Genomic DNA, 14,453 nt, shown 5'->3' with positions numbered 1-14,453 from the left:
CATTTATACTCCTACCCCAGGTTGTGCTACAGGGGGGGCATTACTGGGCTCTGTACCCATTTCACTCCTACCCCAGGTTGTGCTACAGGGGGGCATTACTGGGCTCTGTACCCATTTATACTCCTACCCCAGGTTGTGCCACAGGGGGCATTACTGGGCTCTGTACCCATTTATACTCCTACCCCAGGTTGTGCTACAGGGGGGCATTACTGGGCTCTGTACCCATTTATACTCCTACCCCAGGTTGTGCTACAGGGGGGCATTACTGGGCTCTGTACCCATTTATACTCCTACCCCAGGTTGTGCTACAGGGGGGGCATTACTGGGCTCTGTACCCATTTCACTCCTACCCCAGGTTGTGCTACAGGGGGGCATTACTGGACTCTGTACCCATTTATACTCCTACCCCAGGTTGTGCTACAGGGGGCATTACTGGGCTCTGTACCCATTTATACTCCTACCCCAGGTTGTGCCACAGGGGGGCATTACTGGGCTCTGTACCCATTTATATTCCTACCCCAGGTTGTGCTACAGGGGGGCATTACTGGGCTCTGTACCCATTTTACTCCTACCCCAGGTTGTGCTACAGGGGGGCATTACTGGGCTCTGTACCCATTTATACTCCTACCCCAGGTTGTGCTACAGGGGGGGCATTACTGGGCTCTGTACCCATTTTACTCCTACCCCAGGTTGTGCTACAGGGGGGGCATTACTGGGCTCTGTACCCATTTCACTCCTACCCCAGGTTGTGCTACAGGGGGGCATTACTGGGCTCTGTACCCATTTCACTCCTACCCCAGGTTGTGCTACAGGGGGGCATTACTGGGCTCTGTACCCATTTTACTCCTACCCCAGGTTGTGCTACAGGGGGGCATTACTGGGCTCTGTACCCATTTATACTCCTACCCCAGGTTGTGCTACAGGGGGGCATTACTGGGCTCTGTACCCATTTCACTCCTACCCCAGGTTGTGCTACAGGGGGGCATTACTGGGCTCTGTACCCATTTATACTCCTACCCCAGGTTGTGCTACAGGGGGGCATTACTGGGCTCTGTACCCATTTATACTCCTACCCCAGGTTGTGCCACAGGGGGGCATTACTGGGCTCTGTACCCATTTATACTCCTACCCCAGGTTGTGCCACAGGGGGGCATTACTGGGCTCTGTACCTATTTATACTCCTACCCCAGGTTGTGCCACAGGGGGGCGCTCACCTAGGTTGTACCACACGTCCATCTCGCCGCTCAGTGTTCGAACTTCAATGATCGTCTGTCCCAGGAAGTCATCGGATTCGCGCTTCAGTCTCTGCTTCACGCGGGACTTGATGTCGTCATCTTCATCCCAAACCCGAACTTTAATGCGATCCGATGAGTTATGGCACTCGCTGCGGGGACAGAGCAAACCTTTAGCTGGGGGGCCGGGGGTCTTGTATTATCAGACTGCTTCCCCTGGCCCATAGCCTTTACAGAGAGATACCATAAAACTATGGCACATAGGGATTCCCCTGTACTAAGCACAATTCAGCAGGAACAGCCCCCCTAAGTTTGCCCATAGCCTGTACAGAGAGATACCATAAAACTATGGCACATAGGGATTCCCCTGTACTAAGCACAATTCAGCAGGAACAGCCCCCTAAGTTTGCCCATAGCCTGTACAGAGAGATACCATAAAACTATGGCACATAGGGATTCCCCTGTACTAAGCACAATTCAGCAGGAACAGCCCCCTAAGTTTGCTCATAGCCTGTACAGAGAGATACCATAAAACTATGGCACATAGGGATTCCCCTGTACTAAGCACAATTCAGCAGGAACAGCCCCCTAAGTTTGCCCATAGCCTGTACAGAGAGATACCATAAAACTATGGCACATAGGGATTCCCCTGCACTAAGCACAATTCAGCAGGAACAGCCCCCTAAGTTTGCCCATAGCCTGTACAGAGAGATACCATAAAACTATGGCACATAGGAATTCCCCTGTACTAAGCACAATTCAGCAGGAACAGCCCCCTAAGTTTGCCCATAGCCTGTACAGAGAGATACCATAAAACTATGGCACATAGGGATTCCCCTGTACTAAGCACAATTCAGCAGGAACAGCCCCCTAAGTTTGCCCATAGCCTGTACAGAGAGATACCATAAAACTATGGCACATAGGGATTCCCCTGTACTAAGCACAATTCAGCAGGAACAGCCCCCTAAGTTTGCTCATAGCCTGTACAGAGAGATACCATAAAACTATGGCAGCATAGGGATTCCCCTGTACTAAGCACAATTCAGCAGGAACAGCCCCCTAAGTTCGCTCATAGCCTGTACAGAGAGATACCATAAAACTATGGCAGCATAGGGATTCCCCTGTACTAAGCACAATTCAGCAGGAACAGCCCCCTAAGTTCGCTCATAGCCTGTACAGACAGACAGTGCAAGTCCCAGTACATAATGGAAGGACCTGGGGGGGTGGGGGGGTTCAGACCTGACAATCACCTCCTTCTCACGCTCCAAGCTGGATAGCTGTTGCTAGGCAACAGAAATAAAAGTATCTATGCAGAAATAGGGCAAAAGGAGGTATTTATTGCTCTAGGGAAGTGACAATTAGATGCATCATTAATCATCTACAAATTGCAGTAATTAACCACTTCCTTATCCGCCCTTCTCAGAACAGCCTGCGTGGGGCGCTAAGCAGGCCGGGAATGTAACACTCTGGGTGCTGGAACCTTATTAAGCAGTTCTGCCCCCACCCATGGCACCCTACTGAGCAAAAGGGATATACCCACAGCGGGTATGGGCTGGCACTACTGCCCCTTATCCACAAATACCTGGGGCAGGATAATAAAAGCCCATCTCGCTCCTGCCCCCTAGCTCCCACAGTCCCACAGTCCCCTAGCTCCCACAGTCCCACAGTCCCCTAGCTCCCACAGTCCCACAGTCCCCTAGCTCCCACAGTCCCACAGTGCCCCAGTCCCACAGTGCCCCAGTCCCACAGTGCCCCAGTCCCACAGTGCCCCAGTCCCACAGTGCCCCAGTCCCACAGTCCCACAGTGCCAGAGTGTTACATAGTTAGTTAGTTAGTTAGTTAGTTACATAGTTACATAGGGTTGAAAAAAGACCAGTGTCCATCAAGTTCAACCCATCCGAGTAAACCCAGCACACCTAACCCACACCTACCAATCTATACACTCACATACATAAACTATAAATACAACCACTAGTACTAACTGTAGATATTAGTATCACAATAGCCTGTGATTGGCTACAGCTAATAGAAATGGTTCTTTAACCAAAAGCCAACCAATCACTGACTGTGCCACCCCTTCAGGAGGATCGGAGATGGCCAATTACTGTATGTCCCACCCCTTCATCAGGAGCTGAGATGGCCAATCACTAACTGTCCCACCCCTTCAGGAGGATCTGAGATGACCAATCACTGACTGTCCCACCCTTTCAGGAGGAGTTGAGATGGCCAATCACTGACTGTCCCACCCATATGGGGAAGGTGAGATGGCCAATCACTGACTGTCCCACCCCTTCAGGGGGATCTGAGATGGCCAATCACTGACTGTGCCACCCATATGCGGAAGGTGAGATGGCCAATCACTGACTGTCCCACCCCTTCAGGGGGATCTGAGATGGCCAATCACTGACTGTCCCACCCATATGGGGGAGGTGAGATGGCCAATCACTGACTGTGCCACCCATATGGGGGAGGTGAGATGGCCAATCACTGACTGTGCCACCCATATGGGGGAGGTGAGATGGCCAATCACTGACTGTGCCACCCATATGGGGGAGGTGAGATGGCCAATCACTGACTGTCCCACCCATATGGGGGAGGTGAGATGGCCAATCACTGACTGTACCACCCATATGGGGGAGGTGAGATGGCCAATCACTGACTGTACCACCCATATGGGGGAGGTGAGATGGCCAATCACTGACTGTGCCACCCATATGGGGGAGGTGAGATGGCCAATCACTGACTGTGCCACCCATATGGGGGAGGTGAGATGGCCAATCACTGACTGTGCCACCCATATGGGGGAGGTGAGATGGCCAATCACTGACTGTCCCACCCATATGGGGGAGGTGAGATGGCCAATCACTGACTGTACCACCCATATGGGGGAGGTGAGATGGCCAATCACTGACTGTACCACCCATATGGGGGAGGTGAGATGGCCAATCACTGACTGTGCCACCCATATGGGGGAGGTGAGATGGCCAATCACTGACTGTGCCACCCATATGGGGGAGGTGAGATGGCCAATCACTGACTGTGCCACCCATATGGGGGAGGTGAGATGGCCAATCTCTGATGGTACCTGGCCCCATTATAGGTGAGATTGGCTCAAGTTTGAATTTTATCCTTATTTGCCTCAGTAAGTCAGGCGTATTTTCACAACACATCCCAAATTTACTAAAAATATTAGGTTTGTGTATATGTGGGAAATAGGCAGGAGGTAGCGTTGCTAATGAGATGCTAGTGAGATGCACAAGGCAAGTCCATGGCAGAACCAATGGGGACACAATGCTGACTTAATAGCAGGTCTCCATGTCCAATCAGAAGCAGCCAGTTGGCTTGGCACAATAATACTGCCCCCATGTGTCAGGAGGCCTGTGGCACTTGCCCCACCTATGTGCCACTATAGGGGGGAGGGGTACAAGCAGTGATTGCTGCAGGGCTGGAACATGGGGACACAGTGACCTACTTGCCAACTGTACATCAGCCACGGAGACTGCACTGGTGCCCGGGGGCCACATCTCCAACTATAACATCAATGTGATGCGCTCTATGCCCCATAAAGGTTCCTTACTCTCCAGCAGGAATGGAACAGTCTGTCTGTGCCCAGCGATTCCCTGGCATCATCCGGCCCTGGTACCATTCCCAGAATAGGGGATGTCTGTGTGCCAAGCCCCCCACCCTAAGCCCATTCTATGGAGCCCCATACAGAGTGCCAAGCCCCCCACCCTAAGCCCATTCTATGGAGCCCCATACAGAGTGCCAAGCCCCCCACCCTAAGCCCATTCTATGGAGCCCCATACAGAGTGCCAAGCCCCCCACCCTAAGCCCATTCTATGGAGCCCCATACAGAGTGCCAAGCCCCCCACCCTAAGCCCATTCTATGGAGCCCCATACAGAGTGCCAAGCCCCCCACCCTAAGCCCATTCTATGGAGCCCCATACAGAGTGCCAAGCCCCCCCCCCACCCTAAGCCCATTCTATGGAGCCCCATACAGAGTGCCAAGCCCCCCCACCCTAAGCCCATTTTATGGGGCCCCATACAGAGTGCCAAGCCCCCCACCCTAAGCCCATTCTATGGAGCCCCATACAGAGTGCCAAGCCCCCCACCCTAAGCCCATTCTATGGAGCCCCATACAGAGTGCCAAGCCCCCCACCCTAAGCCCATTCTATGGAGCCCCATACAGAGTGCCAAGCCCCCCACCCTAAGCCCATTCTATGGGGCCCCATACAGAGTGCCAAGCCCCCAAGCTGAGGGGAACCAAGAGGGCAGTGGCTGGAGCTGAGGGGAACCAAGAGGGCAGTGGCTGGAGCTGAGGGGACCCAAGAGGGCAGTGGCTGGAGCTGGGGGGACCCAACAGGGCAGTGGCTGGAGCTGGGGAGAACCAACAGGGCAGTGGCTGGTACTAGGGGACCCGAGAGGGCAGTGGCTGATGTTGGGGGGACCCCAGAGGAAGGTTGCTGGCGCTGGGGGGACCAAAGAGGGCAGTGGCTGGTACTGGGGGACACGAGAGGGCAGTGGCTGGCACTGGGGGACCCAATAGGGCAGTGGCTGGTACTGGGGGACCCAATAGGGCAGTGGCTGGTACTGGGGGACACGAGAGGGCAGTGGCTGGCACTGGGGGACCCAATAGGGCAGTGGCTGGTACTGGGGGACCCAATAGGGCAGTGGCTAACGCTAGGAGAGGGCAGTTTGAGCAGCGGTACAGCCAGCAGCACCAAAGAGCGCGGTTCCGCTGCCCCCTCTGTACAGTAGGTAGGTGTGTGGGCTCGTTGGCAAGCAGCCTGGACAGGAACATAAGCCTCCGTTCCAGCAGTGGGAATAATGAATTAACACCGCGCGTTCCATTAAAGCGGCCGCACTTGATCTTTATATTGAGAGAGGGGAGAGTGTTAGTAAGTGAATCATTAGCGCTAAATGTCAGCGCACAAATAATAGCCCCGCGGAGGGGAGAAAGGAAAATTACAGCTATTCAGCCGGCCCGGTGACAGCCATTGTACTTACTCAGCAGTGTGATGGGGCTCGGGCTGGCAAGGCTGTATTTATTGCCACTCTGTGCCCGCGTTTCATGCCAATTAATTGCGCAGGTACAATAATTACCTGTATAAGGGCGCGGTGTAATTAGCCCAGGGGCACAGACTGTATTACACAGCACGTACCCCCCTCCCTGATACCAACCCCCAGTCTCCCAGCTACTCGGGCACTGACTCCGGTGCAGCCTGGCTATGTTGGGTATTTGGGGGGGGGGTTTGCCACTCAGTGTGCCCCTATTTGTTATTCCTCTCTGGTCCTGTTTTGTCATTTCTTCCATCCTCCTCCTCCTCCAGTTTTGGGTAAAGGTTCAAGGATAAAAGTAAATTCAGTTACAGACGCTCAAACAGTACATTTCTTGCCTGAAGGGAATGACTAAGAGATTAATACTCAGCAAGAGCAGAATCTGAGCTCAGCGCCACCCAGACCCGATCCCTCAGCTCCGAAACCCCAAATCCTAAACTGCAGCTGAGCCCCCAGCACTCCATAGGCCAGAAACACACACAGCAATGTTCTGGGCATAGAATAAGCTACAGGTATGGGATACGTTATACGGAAACCCATTATCCAGAAAGCTCTGAATTATGGAAAGGCCGTCTCCCATAGACTCATATTTAACATTTTTCAAAATGATTCCCTTTTCCCTGTAATAATAAAATAGTACCTGTACTTGATCCCAACTAAGATATAATTACCCCTTATTGGGGCAGAACAGCCCTATTGGGTTTATTTAATGGTTAAATGATTCCCTTTTCTCTGTAATAATAAAACAATACCTGTACTTGATCCCAACTAAGATATAATTACCCCTTATTGGGGCAGAACAGCCCTATTGGGTTTATTTCATGGTTAAATGATTCCCTTTTCTCTGTAATAATAAAACAGTACCTGTACTTGATCCCAACTAAGATATAATTACCCCTTATTGGGGCAGAACAGCCCTATTGGGTTTATTTAATGGTTAAATGATTCCCTTTTCTCTGTAATAATAAAACAGTACCTGTACTTGATCCCAACTAAGATATAATTACCCCTTATTGGGGCAGAACAGCCCTATTGGGTTTATTTAATGGTTAAATGATTCCCTTTTCTCTGTAATAATAAAACAGTACCTGTACTTGATCCCAACTAAGATATAATTACCCCTTATTGGGGGCAGAAGAGCCCTATTGGGTTTATTTCATGGTTAAATGATTCCCTTTTCTCTGTAATAATAAAACAGTACCTGTACTTGATCCCAACTAAGATATAATTACCCCTTATTGGGGCAGAACAGCCCTATTGGGTTTATTTCATGGTTAAATACCAAAGAACCTGTTTACACAAAAGAAGACAAGAAATCCTGTTTCTTTTGACAGAGGACTCAGTGCAGCGTTTCTGTGAGTGCTTGTGGCTGTATTTACATAGACCTTTCTCATAATGTTTACTGAGTTTTTACTCAGCCGAGGGTTAATATTTGCAGACACATAACACAATAGGAAGGAGAGCGGCTATAGCAGAAGCAGACCCCACAGTAGTGGGGGGGGGGGGGTTAATGCTTCTCTATAGTTACCCCACTAAGTACAAATATGCAGAGAGGAAATGCTCTGGACACACGGTCGGAGGCTGGAAAATAACATTTTAATTTCAGACTGAATCTACGGAAATATAAAAAGAAGTCATTTTGTGTATGAGGCGGCCGGGAGCCCAGAAGCACAACCCCCCCCCCCCCATAATTAATTACACGCTGCTATAATTGTATAATTATCTGCCTGTTTCTTTGGCTGCTGTATAATTAATGATTGAAGTTGTAATTTCACATTTTCCTGCAGTCCGGCGGCACATTAGTGGCCCTGGGGGTCAGTACGGGGGTTACAGGGGCGGGAGAGAGACGGGAGAAGTACAGAGGAGATCATTCTGATTATAACTGGGGCAAATTACATAACGTGGGGCAATACTAGTGTCTCTCAGGCACAGTATCCCTGCTGCACATTCATATTCACCCCACACACGTAGCGGCTGTGTCCTGTGTGGGAGACTTTGGGCCCCTCAACACCCAAATAACAGAATAGGGTGCTTATGGGCACACAATCTAATTCTCTAATACAGAGCCCTCAGTATACAATCCTATACTGAGGGCTCTGTATTAGAGAATAATAATAATAATAGTATTGTATCAGTAGGCTAAAATGGACCCAAGTTGGGTTTAATTGCCCCCCCCCCATGGAGCAGTTGGCCCCTATATAAAGCCAAGGAGCAGAACATATAGCCCCCCCCCCCATTGGCAGCTACTGAGTTACTCACAAGTGGAATTTCTCCTCCCAGACAGGATTCAGGTTCCCGTAAATGGTTTTTGTTCTCTTCTTTGTCTTTCCCACCTGCACGGTGACGTAGGGGTCGGAGGAGCCGGTCTTATCCTTGGCCTGTAGGCCCTGAGCGCACAGCACTGCGGGGGGGTACAGTAACAAGTAAGACTGGGGGGCCCCGGGCAGTCACAACCCAGTAACATCCCAAAAAGCATTTATTTCAAGGGGAAATAGTATTGTAGGATAATATATTTTAGTAACAGTCAGTAAGGGAATAAAGGGTAAGTGTACCCTGGAATGTTATTTCCATACATACACTTGGGTGCCTTACCCACTAGTTCACATACAGTTGGATATCCCAATATTTAAGTTCCTAGCCCCACCAACCGGGGGCGCCAGTTTTGCTTCAGCGCTAGGGGCCCCATCTCCCCCTAATGAGCAGGAGAATGAGCGGCACAAACAGGCAGTCGCGCCACAGCCGCACACCAGGGAATGATATGAAGTGAGCGGCAGTAACAAGCTGCCCCCGGGGGGCGCCGGCTGCCACAACCTGTATGTAACGTGCCCTGACTGTACGGCCCCATCTGGCTTTCAGGCCCAATACACAAACGGGCAGTTAACTGGCATTTAATCTAATGGAGCTGATAAAGGCAGTGACCCTCACACACAGACTGGATAACTGGGGAAGCAAAGAATAAACTGAGCCTGACCAGTTGGTCCCTTACTGGGCTCATCATCCTTACTGGGCTCATCATTACTGGAAATTGTGCTGAGGAGCAAATCAATAATAATAACAATAATAATAAGTGGCTGGGAAAGGGGCTCCGTGCAGGTACAGCCAATATATTCACTTGGAGAAATCTGGGTGGGTGCGAGCGAGACAGGGTGGGTGCGAGCGAGACAGGGTGGGTGCGAGCGAGACAGGGTGGGTGCGAGCGAGACAGGGTGGGTGCGAGCGAGACGGGCGAGTGAGACAGGGTGGGTGTGAGTGAGACTGGTGGGTGAGACAGGGAGGGTGGGAGGGGCGAGTGAGACAGGGAGGGTGGGAGGGGCGAGTGAGACAGGGAGGGTGGGAGGGGCGAGTGAGACAGGGAGGGTGGGAGGGGCGAGTGAGACAGGGAGGGTGGGAGGGGCGAGCGAGACAGGGAGGGTGGGAGGGGCGAGCGAGACAGGGAGGGTGGGAGGGGCGAGCGAGACAGGGAGGGTGGGAGGGGCGAGCGAGACAGGGAGGGTGGGAGGGGCGAGTGAGACAGGGAGGGTGGGAGGGGCGAGCGAGACAGGGAGGGTGGGAGGGGCGAGTGAGACAGGGAGGGTGGGAGGGGCAAGTGAGACGGTGGAATTACCGGTGATCGTGATCTTCGCAGACCACTTTGAGGTCCCGTCCAACACGCTCTGCTTGACAGTTTTCATCTGCTGGGCATGGGCCACCTTCCCCACATCAAACACGTCCCTGATCACCTCAAATATCTCCGGCTTGTTCCTCTCCCGGATCTTCATCCGATCTTTCATGGCCATGATAATATTCTGGGTGCGATCCTCTGCTCCATGCTTGGAGCTCTTCTCCGCCGCCCCTGGGGGGGGACACAACAGCAAGTTAATGAACCTGGGAATAAGGAAAGCGGCGCCTCAACAGGGAACCTTCCTTGGGCCACTCAATACAGGCCCTGGGTACCCAAACTGGCACAGGGTATCATAATCATTTCCTGCTCCTGGGCTGTTCTCTTTCCCATGGCCAACTTCTTGGGCAGATATTAGATCCAGCTGAGCAAAGGGCTGACTGATGGAGGATCAGGCACTGAATGGAGCTCAAGGTTCATAAAATGTTTAACACTCCTTCAGCCGGCCCCTATGGCCTCTTCATTTGGGAACAAGCCCCGCTCCCTGTACATGACCATGGGAAAGAGAACATCCCAGGGGGGTAAGTTGGAGATTAAAGTGATTGTTCTCCTTTGAGCTAACTTTTAGTATGATGTAGAGAGTAAAATCTTTTGCAAATGGTCTTCATTTTTATTATTTTTAGTTTTCAAGTATTTCTCCAGTTTCAAATTTAAGCAGCTCTTAAAGGAACAGTAACACCAAAAAATTAAAGTGTATAAAAATAATTAATATATTATATACTATTGCCCTGCACTAGTAAAAGTTGTGTGTTTTCTTCATAAACACTACTACAGTTTATATAAATACTCTGCTGTGTAGCCATGGGGGCAGCCATTTAAATTGAAAAAAGGAGAAAAGGCACAGGTTACTAAGCAGATAACAGATAAGTAGCAGATTCCCATTGTATTCTACACAGTTATCTGTTATCTTCTTATGTAACCTGTGCCTTTTCTCCTTTTTTCAATTTAAATGGCTGCCCCCATGGCTACACAGCAGCTATTTCTATTAACTATAGTAGTCTTTCTGAAGCAAACACAAAACTTTTACCAGTGCAGGGCAACAGTACATTATATTTTAATTATTTTAAAACATTTTTATTTTTTAGTGTTACTGTTCCTTTAAGTTGCTAAGGTCCAAATTACCCTAGCAACCAGAGAGTGGTTTGAAAGAGAGACAGGAATATGAACAAACGAGGGCTTGAATAGAAAGATAAGGAATAAAAAGTAACAATAACCAGAGCCTCACAGAGCAATAGGGTTTGGCTGCCGGGGTCAGTGACCCCCATTTGAAAGCTGGAAAGTATCAGAAGAAGAAGGGAAATAATTCATAAACTATACAAAATAAATAATGAAGACCAATTGACAAGTTGCTCAGAATTGGCCGTTCTATAACCTACTAAAAGTTAATGTGAACCTCCCCTTTACGATTGCTCCAATACCTTGATGTTTTGTTTGGCCAATTAAAGTCAGGTGAGAACAAGCTCTAACGGCCACTACAAATGCCCTTTCCCAGGGTGCAGCTTGCATGATGGGAGCAGTAGTTCAGCAACTGGAGGGCTCTAGATTACACACTAAGTACAGCCTGTATAGGTTTGCTAGAAGATCCAGTTCCCATCAGAACCTAAGGGCTGAACTTGATGTCTCCTGTTCTACCAGTTGGACCCAGTCTTATAGCACATAAAATAACTGATTTTAGCATCTCTGCCAGGTTCCGACTGTCAGCAGCAAGTACCAAATGTCCTATAGATGTTTCTTTGTTGAGTTACAGTGAATATCCAAGACCCCCACCTCAGGAACCAGGTCTATTGGATCTGTGCCCAGCAGAACCTCTAGCTACAGCAGAACTGGGCATGTAAATAAGGCACCCAGGGAATAAGAGGCTCCATATGGCGGCCGGGAAATAAGCACAATATGCACATTACATGGGGAGCAGCTGAAGGTTCTTCAAGGGAACCCAGCAGGAGCGCGTCGGCACCAGATGTTCTGATGGTAACGGGCCAGACATTCAGCCTCGGGGCCCAGGGACGGGGGACTCGGCGCACATGCTCCCTCACACACAGACGCTTCCTTTGGCGTAACCTACAATTCTGGGGGTGCGTAGGAGTCAGACTCGTGGCCCCCACATCCCTCAGCCACTGTTCACGTGTTGCTAATCTGACAGGTTTATCTTTACAGGGTCTGTCTCTGGGGGGCTGTCGGGATATGATGAGACAGTTGGCTCTGCGCTATGCTCAGTGACTGGCTATGGATGGTGGGAGTTGCAGTTCAGTAGTACAGGGATACGGCCATTGCTTGTTCTCCAAGGGAATGAAAGGTTTTTCCAAGTACAAATCCCTAGCGAGTGCGCTGAGCCCTAATTATCACTGCCAGGAAGGCGAATTACTCGCTGCCCACAGACACACAAAGGCAAAGCGGGCACAGCCTGGCACAGCGTCGTCTGTACAGAACTGAAATGACTCCAGGTGAGAGGCATCATACAAGCAATACCAGCCTTCCCAGCCCCGCAATTTCCAGCCTGCTGGGCAGAAAGTGGCGTGGGTACTGCTGTGCCAGGCATGGGCGCAACCTTAACCCCTGCAGAGCTGCCCACGCGCCCAGATCCACAGGCTGCGAGTAGGGGGAGCAACTTCCCCACTGCCTACTCAGTGCTGCACTGAACATATAGGATAGAATACAAGCCAGGTTTATTATCAGACTGAGGGTACTGATACTAAAGGAGTAGTACTGCCGTGTTACTGGCAGAATGACAGGCTGAGGGTACTGATACTAAAGGAGTAGTACTGCTGCGTTACTGGCAGAATGACAGACTGAGGGTACTGATACTAAAGGAGTAGTACTGCCGTGTTACTGGCAGAATGACAGGCTGAGGGTACTGATACTATAGGAGTAGTACTGCTGCGTTACTGGCAGAATGACAGACTGAGGGTATTGATACTAAAGGAGTAGTACTGCTGTGTTACTGGCAGAATGACAGACTGAGGGTACTGATACTATAGGAGTAGTACTGCTGAGTTACTGGCAGAATGACAGACTGAGGGTATTGATACTAAAGGAGTAGTACTGCTGCGTTACTGGCAGAATGACAGACTGAGGGTATTGATACTAAAGGACTAGTACTGCTGCGTTACTGGCAGAATGACAGACTGAGGGTATTGATACTAAAGGAGTAGTACTGCTGTGTTACAGACTGAGGGTACTGATACTAAAGGAGTAGTACTGCTGCGTTACTGGCAGAATGACAGACTGAGGGTACTGATACTAAAGGAGTAGTACTGCTGCGTTACTGGCAGAATGACAGACTGAGGGTACTGATACTATAGGAGTAGTACTGCTGTGTTACTGGCAGAATGACAGACTGAGGGTATTGATACTAAAGGACTAGTACTGCTGCGTTACTGGCAGAATGACAGACTGAGGGTACTGATACTATAGGAGTAGTACTGCTGTGTTACTGGCAGAATGACAGACTGAGGGTACTGATACTAAAGGAGTAGTACTGCTGTGTTACAGACTGAGGGTACTGATACTAAAGGAGTAGTACTGCTGTGTTACAGACTGAGGGTATTGATTAGGTACATCCCTAAATGACAGACAAGGGGTATCGATACGGAAGGACTGGGTGACAGACTGAGGTACCGCAGTGTCAGTAGGAATGTGGGTTGGGAAGGCACTACAATGATGTTACTACAGCAGTAACCCGGCATCATTACTCCAGTACGGAGCTACTCACTCTGCAAGCAGTCGGCCCAATGTGGGTTGGGATTGGGAAGGCGTTACAATGATGTTACTACAGCAGTAACCCGGCATCATTACTCCAGTACGGAGCTACTCACTCTGCAAGCAGTCGGCCCAATGTGGGTTGGGATTGGGAAGGCGTTACAATGATGTTACTACAGCAGTAACCCGACATCATTACTCCAGTACGGAGCAATCACCTGCAAGCAGTCGGCCCAATGTGGGTTGGGATTGGGAAGGCGTTACAATGATGTTACTACAGCAGTAACCCGACATCATTACTCCAGTACGGAGCTACTCACTCTGCAAGCAGTCGGCCCAATGTGGGTTGGGATTGGGAAGGCGTTACAATGACGTTACTACAGCAGTAACCCGGCATCATTACTCCAGTACGGAGCTACTCACTCTGCAAGCAGTCGGCCCAATGTGGGTTGGGATTGGGAAGGGCGTTACAATGACGTTACTACAGCAGTAACCCGGACATCATTACTCCAGTACGGAGCTACTCACTCTGCAAGCAGTCGGCCCCAATGTGGGTTGGGATTGGGAAGGCGTTACAATGACGTTACTACAGCAGTAACCCGGCATCATTACTCCAGTACGGAGCTACTCACTCTGCAAGCAGTCGGCCAATGGGTTGGGATTGGGAAGGCGTTACAATGACGTTACTACAGCAGTAACCCAACATCATTACTCCAGTACGGAGCTACTCACTCTGCAGCAGTCGGCCCAATGTGGGTTGGGATTGGGAAGGCGTTACAATGACGTTACTACAGCAGTAACCCGACATC

The 14,453-nt window shown here is 50.3% G+C and overlaps 1 protein-coding gene across 6 annotated transcripts in view; it reads right to left on the bottom strand.

Moving 5' to 3' along the window:
• Positions 1-14,453, bottom strand: part of LOC100489443 (protein unc-13 homolog B) — a 158,435-nt gene that overhangs the window by 42,171 nt on the left and 101,811 nt on the right. For all 6 annotated transcript variants that reach the window (XM_031894975.1, XM_031894973.1, XM_031894972.1 and 3 more), the window contains 3 exons: positions 9,895-10,122; positions 8,550-8,691; positions 1,215-1,384 (listed from right to left, as the gene is read on the bottom strand). In XM_031894975.1, the coding sequence (XP_031750835.1) occupies positions 1,215-1,384; positions 8,550-8,691; positions 9,895-10,122 (540 nt within the window). The remainder of the gene's footprint in view (positions 1-1,214; positions 1,385-8,549; positions 8,692-9,894; positions 10,123-14,453) is intronic.

Source organism: Xenopus tropicalis, chromosome 1 (assembly GCF_000004195.4).
Source record: "Xenopus tropicalis strain Nigerian chromosome 1, UCB_Xtro_10.0, whole genome shotgun sequence".
Classification (NCBI taxonomy): domain Eukaryota; kingdom Metazoa; phylum Chordata; class Amphibia; order Anura; family Pipidae; genus Xenopus; species Xenopus tropicalis.
Note: the sequence above shows the minus strand (reverse complement) of the source record. Positions and strands in the feature narration are given on the sequence as shown.